At 39.3% G+C, this 15,135-nt stretch overlaps 1 protein-coding gene across 1 annotated transcript in view; it reads right to left on the bottom strand.

Moving 5' to 3' along the window:
* The window catches only part of CSTF3 (cleavage stimulation factor subunit 3), a gene marked incomplete at its 3' end in the record, with an annotated part of 51,688 nt that extends 40,597 nt beyond the window's left edge, over positions 1–11,091 (bottom strand). The window contains exons 1-3 of the mRNA XM_082000353.1: positions 10,836–11,091; positions 1,662–1,763; positions 1,437–1,532 (exon numbers count right to left, since the gene is read on the bottom strand). Of these exons, the coding sequence (XP_081856479.1) occupies positions 1,437–1,532; positions 1,662–1,763; positions 10,836–10,865 (228 nt within the window). The 5' untranslated portion in view covers positions 10,866–11,091. The remainder of the gene's footprint in view (positions 1–1,436; positions 1,533–1,661; positions 1,764–10,835) is intronic.
* Positions 11,092–15,135: the final 4,044 nt, after the last annotated feature.

The raw sequence follows: 15,135 nt of genomic DNA, 5'->3' as shown, positions 1-15,135 counted from the left end.
AATTAGATAAAAGGTATTGATTAAGGGAGGTAATGTCTGTCAATTAATCTCTGAATGTGGTTCAAGACAAGAAGCCTCACAAGAAGCTTTACGCTGATAATAGTACTTTCTGCTGAAAGATCTACAATGTAGTACAGGCTTTCTGAGGTGGTCTTACTCAACTTTAAATTTCAGGCATGGGGAAGATAAAGGTTTTAAATAAGCACAGAAATCAGGTAACTTAATGTAATCATCACACTAGATTAGATTCTAAAGACTAGATCCTGTAGCAAACATTGCAGGGTGCCAGAGGCTAATGGATTTGGCTGCATGGTTTCAAAAGGAAAAAATAATGCATCTGTATGTGTTAGTGCATTCACAATCTCCCAAATATGTCCAATCACCGACATTCCAACTACTACTACAAACTACTGGAAACAAAACAGTAAAAATTCTACAATATATAATTAGGTAATAATAAATTTAGGTTGCACTATAATATCTTACTATAAACTGCAATATAAAAATTTCTGTTAGACTCCCATGATTCCAATTTTATTTAATAATCTTCAAAATTTACTGCCAGAACACATTTGGATACATAATTTAATGTAAAATAAGATATAACTATACAATGCAGTTTTGCCAATCTACTGCTTTTCACATCAAAAAGAAAAAAATTTAGCTGTCTCATTTCTCATCTACAGAACAAAAGTCCCCATCCCTGTACTTTAGCATGTAGAAGATCTGTCTCAAGAAAAAATGTGCATCTAGAAGATGCCCACAAAAACCATACGTATTAGTATTAAGAATCAGCTACAAAAAATAAAATAAAAAAATTTCCGATTATACAGTGCATTTCATGGCATGTCATTAAAGATTGTTTAAATGATCAATGCACTTCAGGGGAAGTTTTATATAGTTAAGTAAACAAGCACAATTTTGTTGGGATTTTTAGAAGCTAATGAGTTGTGCTAATACATTTTCCCAGCATTTTAATTCCAGAAATCAACTTCCATCCCACACCCTCCCTGAAAACACTGTTCACAGAAACACTCAATTCCCTAAGAAAGCAAAAAAATTAAAAGATCCAAACATTCCAGAAGGTCATTCAAATAAGTTTGTACATATAAATGAAAAAAAGGTCCTCTAAATAAATGACACAGGAGGCAATAAATTGACACGACAAGTAAATAAAAGGCTAAAGCACTCCAATACCATTGAAACGGTTTTAATGTTGTTGCAATTCCATAATGCAACAATCATCAACTCATAAAAGACCCAATACTGTAAGAATTCATTTTAATCACTCCTTTGCACCTATTTTACAAAATAAAGGCAAAGCATATTTAAAAATCCCCTTTTCCCTAGATATTATGTGCCTATCTTATTTATGCTTAAGTGTAAACTTAAATTCCTATTAGATCTTATATAAGAAAAAATTTAAAAATATTAACCTCTGCTTCAATGTACAGTTTCCAGAATCTGCCAGAACTGGGGAACTGGGCAACAAGGCGTTCATAGGTCTTCCGTGCTTTGTCTATAGGTTGATTCTAAAAATTGAAAATCAAAACAGCATTTACAATATTATGATTTATGTAAATGAATATGCTGATTTTACTCCAGAACCAAATAGTGTGAGTGGACCATAGATAAGGAAATGTAATCCTATATCACTAAACCTGTGCCTCTCGAATGAGAATGCTCCAAGCGTCAAGGTCATATGGATTTTCTTCTAATTTCTTTTCAGCTTTCTTCACTTTTTCTGGGACATATTCAGCAGCCTAGAAAAATTAAAAAGAAGACATAAGAGATCACAAGTAGAGTTTGAAAAGTTCTGTCCCAGTTACAAAGTCAAGGTAACAACAACATTCTGACAATGTAAGCTTCCAGATCTCAGTTTTTATGCTGGAGTTACCAAATTGTAATTTTATGTGGAAAACAAGTTGTTCCAGTAAGATAATGCACTAACAAGTGTTAAAAACAACGTAGTAACATAATTACAACAAGTTCTACATATTTGGTGATCCAGCAAAAAGCTAGATTGAACTGTCTAAATGTTCCTAAAACACTAGAACAAATTTGAGTTTCCCAGAGAATTTATTGCACTATGATTTTTAAACAATTTTACCGACCTGAAGTTTTAAGATGCAAAAAGTAAATTCAGACTGATTTTTCTATTGCAGACCCCAGCCAAACAAATCCAGGTTACAAGTCCTTCTGCATATGCAGGACATTAAGTATTTTGTATCACAAGTTACAGATTTAACAAGAAAACTAGGAGATGACAGTTCTAGCAACATATACATGTTATCCAAGCACAATTTGTTAACTTTCTGATCTGTCTATCAGTGTATTCTTACAGTTGCCTTCCTGTAGCTTCAGCACTACCTACCTTAAAATGCCTTTTTTTTTTTCCAAACACTCAGACATTCATATTGGAGTTTAGAAGCTTTTTTTCATACTAAAAGTTTTACCAAATTGAAGGTTAACTTGTTAACACAGTTACTATTATAGTATAGGTTTAAGTGTTCTTTTAAAGACTTGTGGAAATATCTTTATGATCTACAGAAATTTTTTCTAGATTTAAGTTAGCATAAATGAGATGAAAAAAATTACGATCTGATGTTCACATACAGACAAGCCTTAAAATGCATGCTTGTTACAACCCTAAATGTTACGAAGTTTTTTATTAAGCATGAAATATTGTTCTGACCTGTACTCCAAGCAGCTTATTTACTAACTTTCCAAACTTGACTCATTTTCAGGCAGATGTTAGCCGTCTCAAATCACACGATCAAGTAAATTCTTGCCTTCGTGAGATGTAATGATAATAACCTGTAAATTATTACTACAAGACCTTTCTTGTGAAATTTTACAAGTTAGCTACATAATTACTGTTAGAATATACAATTTAGTGTGAGTGATTTACTGTACAGAAAATTCTAAAAAAACCCTGTCAATTGCTAAAAGATTATTTCAAGGAAATAATTTTAATTCTTAATATTGGATCTAGGTCAATACACAGCTCTGCAAGATGAAAAAGACAGTAGACAGGACAGAGAGAACTGATACTCCTATCAAAGGTGCTATCACACACTTATAAAGGAAAACAGAGGGTAACTAGATACTACAGAGGTATGACTTCTAGCAAAATTCACAAGCATCACTATTGTGCATCACTATTGCACATCGCTCCTGAAGGAAAGCAGACATTCCAGGAACACAAATCCAAGGTATTATTAAATTTTACTGGAAGACCACTTACAGTGGCATTATATGAAGATAAGCTGCCAGTGAAGCATTGTACAAAACAGTGACTTAAGAAAATAGAAAGTTGGGGCTAGCAAATGCAGTAAGTCTGAGTTACTTAGGAACATCAACTTTGTTTTCAGGAGTGCCCTGCCCCTTTGCTTTTGTCAACCTCTGCAAATGTACAACTATACAACAGTTGCTTCTGTTATACATTGCAATTCAACTTGATAATTTAAAAAAAGCTACAATTTTTTGAATATTTTTCAGCATTGCCAGTTTTTGATCAGTCCTACTAGCAGGATATAATTCAAGGCATATCCCTTCAAAGATTTTTAAATTAAATTTACTTATAAAAAGGACAAATAATCAAAAATGTTGCAGAACTGTTAAACTGACATGTAATAGCAGCCATACATGAAAGGGGAAAAAAATAATCGGTAGGAGTGGCTTTTAGGAGTTTACAGACCATTATGCTTTTCGATTCAGTTTTCAAGTCATTCTTAACATTAACCGCTCTGTGCAAAGCAGTGTAACTTGGAAGGCAAGTATCAAGCCCCATAGCAAACTAAATTATAAAAATAATTTGATTTAAAAAATCAAATTAAAAATTAAAAATTAGTATCTCAAAGTTTTCAGCTCGAAAGTAGTAAATTTATACATTTCCATATGAATATTTTTAATCCCTAAATCCATCAAAATTCTGACTCTGTAATACTGCATGTTCTATTTCAGCTGATACAGGCTTAAGAGGCAAAACAGTGTGGCAAAACACAGAACTAGTGGTTTTATTTCTTCCAAAATGACACATATAAACGTATTTCAGCTTACAGAAGACAGTACTGAAGCTTAAAAGTACTTTAAAGAGTAAAGTTTACTTTAGTAAAGTAAGTTTAAAGACTATTTAAGTTATCTCTACGGATGACCCAAAGTTGAAATGTTGTTTATTCAATAAAGCACTAATTCAGTCACCTACATCAGTGGTAAGCGTTGCTTCTCATTATATTCCATCTCAGTGAAATCTACTTGTCACAAATATTCAATGAAGCATATATTATTCTGCCTTCAATTGGACAGAAATGCCTATCAGGAGTACCATTGATGTCAGCTACAAAAAAAAAAACCAAACAACCCCACCCTAAAAAAATACTACTGAAGCATTTGTGGAAGCACAGGGTCCTGCACTGTAAGTGGTGACTTTCAAAGAGGAAAAAGTAGAATGGGCCACTGAAGCACACCGCGACTATTTTAGTAGTAGTTCACTTGTATTATCTCAAACCTCTCCATGTGACACACAAAACTCAACTGACAGCGCAGTGAAACAGTTAAAGCTTCCAGGAATTTGATTTCACCTATGCAGATATAGGGCAATAAACTCAGAAAGGCTGAAATAAATTAAGATGGTGAAAAAAATAAATGCTGATAAGATGCATAATCATAGCAATCCTACATTAACTTTCCATGCTTGATACAGGACTCCCAATCTGTGTAAGAAGAGTAAGAAAATCCTCATTCTTTTATTGGGGAAAAAAAGACTAACTTCCTAAATTAGCAAGTATTCACTTCAAAGCAGATAAAGTTCTCCATGCAGTTATAGAAGACAAATGACAGGAGCTCTACAGAACTGAAAATAACTATATGATCAGGGTTTTAAAATGGACTGCTTGGAATTACTTATACCTTATGTCATATGTAAGAAAACATCCAACTTAAGGTGCAGTGAGCACCCCTTCTCCTGTCCCCTTCCATCTCCAGGGTGGATAAAAGCCATCCACATTTCAAAGAGGCAAACTGCACTGCAGATGCATTCAGTTAGACATCAAACCTGTGTGGACACCTACTGCAAGCACTCAGTGAAAGGGAACAAGGAGCTTGACTTCTAACTTAGCTCAGTTATAGCCAGAAAGACATTTGATCCCAGTTTTGAAAACTGCATGTTAACTGAACTCTGAGCTTAGATCTCCTGTTATCACAGTTCAAGGGTATGTGGCTTCTGATTATGTATTTTTAATTGTAATGCTTGCGCAACAGCCAATATCCAACACTGTGAATACTTAATTCTTGTGTGTTTGTTCACTGCCATAATCCTGCCTGTAGATAAGCATTTTCAGTCCTTCCCTCTGGTTAACAAAGGCACTTGAGTTAATCTCATCCTGTAACAAGCCAGTTCAGGGAGTTAAATCAGCAGAAAAATAATCCTATTAGAAAAGCGATCATCTTTCTAATGTTCAGGGTCAGATGTGATGCAGAATAAAGGATGCAAAACCATACAGGACTTTAGCAGTCCCAACTTAGATCAGCTTAAACTACCATAAAACCGCACTTAATCAGATAGATACTGGCTTTTAACTTTTCTTTACTGCCAAAAAAAAAAAAAAGCTGCAAAGAATTGTTGCATACAAATTGAAAAATACTTTTTTCCTCTGCTTTTGATAAATGTGTTCAGTATACCTCCCACATAATTGGGCTTCTATCCCACAAACAACCCTCTGAAGGTCACAGAATTATTTTAGCACTTACGGTTCCATGTCCACAAGTATCTATATTGCCATCTACTCTGATTCACAGCTTCCCTTTTATTATTTATACACAGATGAACAGCAATGGATTTTTAGTTTCACAGATACTAAGAGTGTAAAAAACTCTTTATATGACTACAGTTTCCAAAATCTGAAGAAACTTAAAACCAAAATATCCCACAAGAAGTCTAGGAGCCCCTTCCTGCAAAATACATCAACTGCATGAAATCCAAATTCAAATTCATAAAGGATGTCGGAGGGAACAAGAACAGAAGAATCAAGGTTGACTTTTAGTATTTACTAGAAGTTATTTACCAATCACCTTCAAGGAAAAATTCTTGGCTTATACCTTAGTGCTAAATGCAATAGTTAACAGTTTCTCCAGGCCTCTGAGAATGAATCCTCATGACTCCAAAGTGTGTAAGAAAATACCTAGCCAAACACCTCTTTCAACTATTTGCAGCACCTAATGCATCCAATTGCTTAAAGCATCCTCCTGTTTCCAAAAAAGGATCTTCTGTAGTGAAAAGGAAATGTATTTGAACAGCTGGTTCACCTGTGAAGCGGCCAGTTTAACATGCTTTAAAAACTACCACTAATTATGAAATAAGAACTTCTACAAAAGTTACAAGATGTATAGGCCATTGTACACAAAAAGGCAGGAATTTTAATGGCTAGTTCAGTCAAATTGGTTCAACATCCAAAAGGAGTTTTACGTCCATTAAGATAGAAGCTACTGTTCAGAGGTTTTGGCTGGCTGTTGCACAGTTTAACATAGACCAGACTATAACATACCCAATGAATATAATTTCAAATATATTAACTTCCAACTTAACAAGCATTGTTAATTGTCCAGTTAGGTTAATTTACATTTTTGTCTAGCCCAAATTTTTTTCCTCGAACTTTAGCTATAGCTGTATGCGCACAGAACAAATTCTAAAATCCTTTCAGTAACCTACCCCTTCACTACACTATAGTTGCACCTTATCAATCCTTGCACTTTCTTAAATCTGTTTTTAATGCCTTGCCTTCTTCTATTTTATCGCTAAATCAATTCAAGTGTGAACACAATCTTGAAAAAATTGTTGTCCTTTAAAACTAGGCCACTATTAACAGACATAACCCAACATATTCATCTTAGATAATTTAATAAGGATACTGCCCCCCACCCAACATAGTCTAGGCTGGTTTAAATCTCTGAACAAATCAAGAGTTTTAGATTAGTAATGATTACCATTCTTTCCTTATAAGACTATTTCACAAACAACAGCATTTTAGACAGACACATTTTCCACTTTAACTTCTTGGTATACCTGGAACTTACTGGCCCCGGAAATGCAGATGAATAAGAGGAAGGAGTAGGAAGGGACAAAAGTACCAGTAAGAAACTGGGATAGACTGCTTTAGAGACATTTTCTATAGTCACAAAGACAATACAGACATCTTTTTTTCCACAGCTCAGTCTTGGACCAGATTCATATTCATGTAAAGTAACATGTGTCATAGACTGGGGTACGTATCTTGGAAACTGTTACAGGAAGCATGAAATGCATGTTCTAGCCTTAAAAGATGAGAAGGCAACTAATGGAGAGGTAAGGCAAATATTGCATCAAGTCTTTAAATAAAATTGATGCCTGGCAAGTATTATTTATTAAGTGAATAAGAATAGTGGTTCTGCCATGGTAGAAAGAGGCTGAGAGCACAACTAATTTAGGTCTTGTTAGAGGGTGCATGAAACAACCACCACACAATGGAAATGAAACTAGATGTGTACCTTAAGGTCCAGAAAAATTTAAAGACATACATGGGTGCAAGCATGTACTCTCTTTAACCTCGACATATGAAGAGATTGGGAGGAGCTTGCCAGGGAATTTTCTGGCAAACAGTGGCAGATGCAGCCTTTCAGTCTACAAATGCGTATTTCTAAGATACAGACAGGGCTAAGTCTTTGGTATTCGAAAAACCAACCTTGGAAATTCTGGTTTGTTAAACATCATGTAGATGTTGCCAGGAGTCTTGCAGGGACCTAACATTTTAATGCTGACATCATTCAACTGGTTCTGTAGATATTAATTTGGGTCCAGCATAGTTAACACAGTGCAATCATTTAAAATATACTGCAATAGTGGTGGCTACATCGTATTTTTTTGCTCCCTTGCCCCAGTCTGTTCTACAATGATGCAAGGAGGAGACAACCTACATAACGTAGGTTAGGCTCCCGATCTACGCAGTAAAGCAGCCTAACAATGCCTGGACCTAAACTCAGCCTAAAGACAGTAAAGCCACATTTCAATTGCACTGCACCTGGTAGAATAAAGCCTCCTAAACCCCAGCAGGATCTTTAACCTTACAATACCTTTACTCTCCCACACTCCCTACATCCAACATTCTACACTTTGTTCTTCCTTCCCACACTACCACCACTTTGTGATTGCTGGAGACAGCATGACAATTTGTTATTCACCTGGCTGCTTTTGGAAGCCCCCTCCAAACCCTAAGATCTGGGATGCAAGATGCAGACACCTCTGCATGTCACTGAGTCAGAGCTAACAATGCAGATTTGTCAAAGATCTTTATCATCTGCATCATACACTGTCATGTGTACATCTTATGCACAACATAGATGGAAATGAAGTACAGTCACCCCCTTATATTGATCTAACTATGTGACTGTGAATGAAAATGGCACCCAAAAACTCAGAAGCTAGTTGTGGAAGCAGATGAAACCTGAAACAGGAAAGCCAGACACAATCCAATCTCTGCCTAGCTCCAGCTTCCTACAGAAAGGAACATTTAAAACCGTGAGAATATCATACATGTAGTCAGAGAGCCCTTCAGATAGCACTAGGTTACATTATACAGCAGCTGTAGTGTAGGGAAGGGAACAAGGCACAACTGCCCCAGTCACAATGTTTTGTTGTTCCTCCTTCCACAGAGACAGTGAATTTAGGTCTATCATGCTCTGGAAGACCTGCCTCACTACACAACTGGACAAGTGGTAGCCTAGGGTGCAGAAAACTTCATGGTAGTATTGCTAAAGATGCTGATCTCAAATAATGGCCTCTTTTGACAGTAGGAGTAAGAAACAGAAGTCTGCCAGGGTAAGGAAAAAAACAGTAGAGGACAACTTAGTGAAACTGAAGAAAATTGATGGAAGGGAGATAACCGACCATACCAAAATTAGAGACTTCTAGGAAACCAGAATCCAGAACCCTTCATAAGGAGGATGGAGTAGGAAAAAAATTAAATTTGACCCAACCTGCAAAAGAGTTGGGGTTAAAGTGCACCCAACATGAAAACAGTCAGCATAATAGGTAAAAAGGATGAACCTTAATATGGATCAAAAATACAAAATCCAAGCCATGTTAAACCACATGCTTTACATAGACTGCAAATAATGATTTGCAATTTTTTAATGCCAAAACCCTCTGTGATATGTGATCACAATACTAAAGCTGTTACTTTCCAGACAGTAATTCAACCTTTTGCAAATTAAATTCTCCCTTGCAAAAGAAAATAAAACCTTAAGTCAGTATTATTTTTAAGTTAAATAGTAACATATTACAAGCTACAGAAACATACTACTTTAACCAGCAGTTTAATTACGCAATTAAACTTCAATGTATTTTTTTAAAAAAATACACTGAAGTGGGTGAGCTTAAATGTGAAACATATTACACACCAGGATCATAAGAATTTTACTGTAGCACATTCTTACTTCTTTGTAGCCATCCACCTCGTGATGAAGTAAACCATTCTGAAGAACTCCTTGCTTAAACATACTACAAGTATACTTATTAACCTGACCAGCTTTGACCATACAGGCTGGTAATTCATAGGATATTTTCCTAATGAGACAGAAACTGGGTATTTTACATTCTGAGCACTTGTCTTTCCTAATCCCCCAGAACTGATGTTCTTACAAAGAGTTTACATGCCATCCTTTCAGAGTACAGGCCCAGACTTATAGAAACATAACCCGTGTTGTAAAGAGACTGACATTCTACAAAGAAAAGCTTCTTAAGGGAGCACGAAGTCATTAGCTTAATTTTCAGTATTTTTGTAGGCTACATTTGCCATTAAGGCATGCCACAGTGTTATCAATCACTTCTCCCTTACTCAGGAACTTTCACCCACACCCCTCCAATTAATACGGATTTTAAACATAGCCCTAACTATTAAAAAGACCTGTTTAGAGACATTCTGCTAGTAAGTAGGAGGTAGTTCATGGTAACGTCAGGTTTAAAAAGATGCCATACAACACTCGGATTGCACCTGTCTAGAAAATAAGTTATGACAAATACATATTTTAGTATATTTTAAAAAGCCAAAATCAACTGAAATAGTAGTTATTTCCTCTTATTCTGGAAGAAAAGGATATCGATAAAGAGGCGCACAGCCTTATATGTTAAGCACATAGATTCAGCAAACGCTCACTTTACAAAACTTTGCAAATGTGTCAGTGCAAAAAGCTTATTTAGGTTTCAATTTTCTCCCGGAGTACTTGTACTCAATAACCACGAATCAATGTGAGACCGGGAAAGCAAGGCTCACTAGAGTGCCTATTGTGCACCTCCATCAGAATTACAGTTTGCTTACCAGAAACGCAAAGACTGAGAGAGACATAGTTTTCGGAGCGTTACCGGTTTTAGTGAGCGCGGACGCTGGGAGCGGCTCCCCGCTCCCTTGCCCCAGCGCAACGCTTCGCTGACGGAATAAACGAGAGTTCCTCAAAATGGGTGTGTGCGGTGGGGGAGGGGAGCCCTTCACCGACCGCGCCACTGAAGAGACCGGTAGGGCTTAACGGCCGTGGGGAAAAGGCGAAGGCCACACTCCCGCACCCCCGCCGTACTCCCCTCAGCGTCTGGGACGGCCCGCGGCGCGGCCGCCAGCGCAACGGCAGCTCCGGGCGGCGGCCTGCCCCACACGCTGCGCTATACGCTCAGCCCCGCCGCCCGGCCGAGGCCCGCACAGCGCGGCCACCACTGGGCAGTCCCGAGCCGGGCCGCCCCACCACCACGGCGGTCCGAGCCCCGACTATTCCCCTCAGGGAACGGCCTGCGACCTCACCCTGCTCCTGCTCACCTGGTCACCAGCAGCTCCCTCTCCGGACATGGCGTGTTAAAACAGGGCTGGGGCACAGAGGCCCCAAAACAGGTTAAAAGCCCCTTTAAAAAAAAGCACCCGGCGCTGCTGCCGCCGCCGCGGGCAGCTCCACCGGTCGCGCCAACCGCTGCGGCCCAGAGTTCCAACAGCGCTAGCAACAAAATGGCGGCGCGGCGCCTCCGGTCCGGCTTTCAGCGGGGGCGGGGGGGCGGAGCGGCGCGGCGCTGCGCGGGGGACGCCGGGAAAAGCCAGGGGCGGTGCTGAGCGCCCACTGTGTGGCGGCGCGCGGGCAAAGCGGCGGGCGGGAGGAAGTGCGTCACGGCAGCGCGCGGCTCCGGGGCGGAAGTGGTCAGTGAGTGCGTCCCCGCGGGCGGTGCCTCAGGGAGGCTCCGATGGCGATGGGGAGCATCGTTCCGGCACCCACGGCGGGGTCTGTCCTTTGTCCCCGGCGTTGTGGGGAGCAGGCCTGTCTACCGCGGGCCAGCCCCGCCTGCCTGCCGCCGCGTAGGGGCAGGGCGAAGCACCGGGGCTCTCTCTGACGGGCGGCCAAGTAGGGCCCTGGGGCCGCAGTAGTTTTACTCATGGCGCTAGTAAGGGTCGCAGCGTGGGCGTTTTCTCCCATCGTTTGGTCCCCGTTTCCTGGCGGATCGCTTATTGTTGAAACTCTGAAGGACAGTGGGCAGAAACTAGGATGGTTTGGTGACCTCTAGCCCTGGCCCCGCGGGCTCGTCATGGGCTATTTCGTTAACGAAGCGTTGGCTCTTGAACAGTCACTACTTTGCAGCAAGACGGCACTCCGCCCTTGGTGAAGTAACGCCAGCAATGTCTGCTAGTAGTAGACCCATCCCTTCCACCTCACAAGAGCTCTTGTTGATCAAGGAGGCAAGTTCAAAAGACAGGCTAAGAGGTCTTCGTCTCAAAAGACCTCAAGGACACAGGAGGCAGCTCCCCCTAAAGCTACTTAACTTTATTTACAAAATAATTGCCAGTCTGTCTGTCAGAGAAGGGCTTTGAATCAGCCACTGCAGAGAAACTGCTATAGGAAACAAATTCATTGAAGGAGGCTTGGCAGATTCCAAGGTGAAAGCTGACTTAGCTGCCTTCACAACAGCAGTGTAAGTGTTCGTAAAATTGTATCATACAGTCGTATTTATGCAGAAATACTTGAAGTAACATGACACTAGCACTCTTTGGGTTCTGCTTCACCTTCCAAAAGTCACCTTCTTAAACCACAGTAATGTGAGAAAAGAGGACATAAGAAAAACATAATATGTAACCTTTTCTTTTGAAGTTTGACCCCCAAAAAAGGGAGTAGGTAGTAAATACTTATTTGACTGATCCATGGAGTAACATTTTTCTTCTCAGTATTGAAGAATTTTGATTGTTATTCTTCAGAAAAGAAATGCAAATACACCTGTCAATCTGTCTTGACAGATAAGTTATCTCTGTTTCTTAGAGAATAGTGATTTTGTGGTATGAGGCTGATTTGTTGTTTCTCACAGGCTACTTCTTCCATGTGACTCTGTTCTGAAAATATTTGATACATAACTACAATTTCTTTCCAAAAAACTGCATTTCCAATTCATCGGTGTAATGTTTTCCCATTTCCCATCTAGGAACCAATTCCTTATAAGTAATCACTTAGCTCAATGCTGGTGAAACTTCGAATTAGATGATGAGTATGTTATTCTATGTCTACAGAATGTCAGCTGTCTTTGTAGCCTGGTTGAAATTTTTAGTTCTTTGCTTTTTTGTTGAGGTGTATTGCTGTTCTAATTTTAGCTGCTTCTGGTTCTGTGATTGCCTTCTTCAGTTTCATAAAATTATAAAGGTGTTTTGAATGATGACAGCATCAATGACATCTTACTTATCTAATAGAACAAGTTAGTAAAGAGCAAAATAAGTGATGCCTAATGTCATTAAGACTTCTGCTTCTTACCTTCTATAGCCCCTCACCCTACATAATAAAATGATGTGCTGTCTCTTAAACTGGTGTTCTTGATTTCTGCAATTCCATGCAGAGAACAGGCCTGGGGAAAAATGCCAGCTGCTGTAAGTACAACCAGCAGCTATTCCCTTTCTGTCAAGTGTTGCTGTGATAGCTTGAATGAACTGCAGCTCTAATACGTGGTCTTAACTCTGATATGTTAGTTGGAGAAAATTAAAAGGAGTGCTAATGTACAGAAAGAAAATTAAATTTTAAATTCTTACTGATATGTTGTATCTTACCATTTCAGCCCCAATAGTTTGCCTTGTTTTGCAGCTAAATGTGAACTTTTTCACAACTGTGTCATAATGAAGGTGTTTATGTTTTAGTGTGAATCTCACAAGGGGCAGTACTACTTACAAAACCTGTATGTAAATGATAGGTTATGTTTCAAAGTAACTTTGAAAATGTTTCCTTGTTTAGATATAACAGTGCTAGCTTAAATCAACTTTTGCCTCCCTGTAACTTAAATTTGGGCCTCGTGCAAAAGCATACTGTCTTGAGCTCAGTAGTGTTGTAAGTTTATGTTAGTTGACCCCTTTAGCAGGCTGATTTGGACCTTTTGTGTTGATGGTATGGGAGCAAGTAATGGGGATGCAGCAACTAACCTTACAACAACTACTTAGTTGCTAATTCCTTCTGTGTAGCTCAAACATTGTTTTAGAATGTGTCTGTTCCTTCCCCTCCTTCTGAGACTGCGTCATCTTGAGTGGAGTAGTTCAAGGCTTCTAGCCTGAAGTGACTGGAGCAGTGAAGACATGATTACAAGCCTGTCTGCTTGGGTAGGCTGTACTTTAATTTTCAGATGGCTTGTGATACCAAACCAACAGGACATTGCTAATATGTACTATACTATAGTGATTCATGCTTACTTCAGTAATTGAGATGAAACTTAATAGCAAGGTATGAGTTAACAAGTAAACTCTGAGTGTTGCAGAAATTGAAAACATCTGAAACTGAATGTGAATTGAAGACTACTACACCTACAGTATTTACACCTGAAATGGTGTAAATATTTCTGCTTGGAAAAAATAGACAGAAGTTATGTGTCACTAGAAAAAACAACTGGGAGACAATGAGTTCTTAAAACAATAGATGTCGAACCTTAAAGGCTGCCAGGCCAAGGTCTTGTCAACCCATAAAGTGGAGCAAACTTGAAAGGAAACTGCTTTCACAGAGTTGGGGCAGTGGTTATCAAATACAGCTGACATACCCGTCTTCCAGTGATTTTAGCTGCCACAGGAGATTATTTTTTAATACTAGTTATGAAATCACAGGTTTTGTGCAACCCTTTTAGTGCAACTCTAGAACCACTACAAACATTGTTCGGAAACCTTTTTTCAAAAGGATTCACTCACAGACATAATTATGTCTGCTCAATGCTAGAGACAGTGTTTACAGCTCTTAGATTTGAACTGCCCTGTTCATTTCTATGTGTTAATGCTGAATCTCAAGCTACCTGAATGCACAGGATGCTGGGAATTGTCCTCCCCACTCTGTCATAATATTATTGGAGGCTGTGGGCTGTGTCACCCCTCCTCTAAAATGGATTTCAGCATACGCAGGGTGAAGACGTGTTGACCTGCAAACTGAGAGACCTTGTCTTGCTATTAGCTGGGGGGAGTGGTGGGCCCTGTTGTCTCCTCAGCTGAGAGTTCTGCAGTACCTGAGTACCCCTATAGAACCCATAATCTGTCCTTTTATATTTCTAAATTGTCAACACCATGGGAATTCTGTGAACTAAGAAAAGAAGGTAGTCTAAATTTATATTCCCATAGGCCATAATTAAGAATGAAATTAATCTTTCTGCCAAACTGGTTTTGCTCCCCATTTGACATCCACTGGTTTAGAGAGAGGTTTGTCTCACTAATTGGTTGCATCAATGATAAAGATGAGGAAGGAAGCAAAACCCAAGCTAACAAGCTTTGCTGAGTTTGTTTTCTTGGGCTCTGCACTGGTACTGCTGGAGTTTGTAGTGAAGAGTCAAGGAAGCAGCTGAGGGGACTTGGGTGGTGAGGGGGAGAAGGCAATAGTGCTCAGCTGAAAATGGTATCCGATGAGGACCTTTCAGCTGACTGGAATGTCAGTGTGTGAAACTATTTGCATGGGTATGTGACTGGTAGGAGCTGTGGCATCAGATATTTTGCCTGAGTAACATTCTCTGAAATAGGTTTCTTTCTGGGCATTTTCTCACTCTGATCACCATGTCACCTGCAGCACAGCGCTACAGAGAGCCTTTCTTTTCTCTAAATACAGGATTTACAGGTGCTGAAGTAGGAGATTGGAGCAGCG

Source organism: Phaethon aethereus (assembly GCF_964289735.1).
Source record: "Phaethon aethereus genome assembly, chromosome: 5".
NCBI classification, from domain to species: Eukaryota; Metazoa; Chordata; class Aves; order Phaethontiformes; family Phaethontidae; genus Phaethon; species Phaethon aethereus.
The sequence above is the reverse complement of the archived record's forward strand: the minus strand, read 5'-3'. Positions and strand labels throughout refer to the sequence as shown.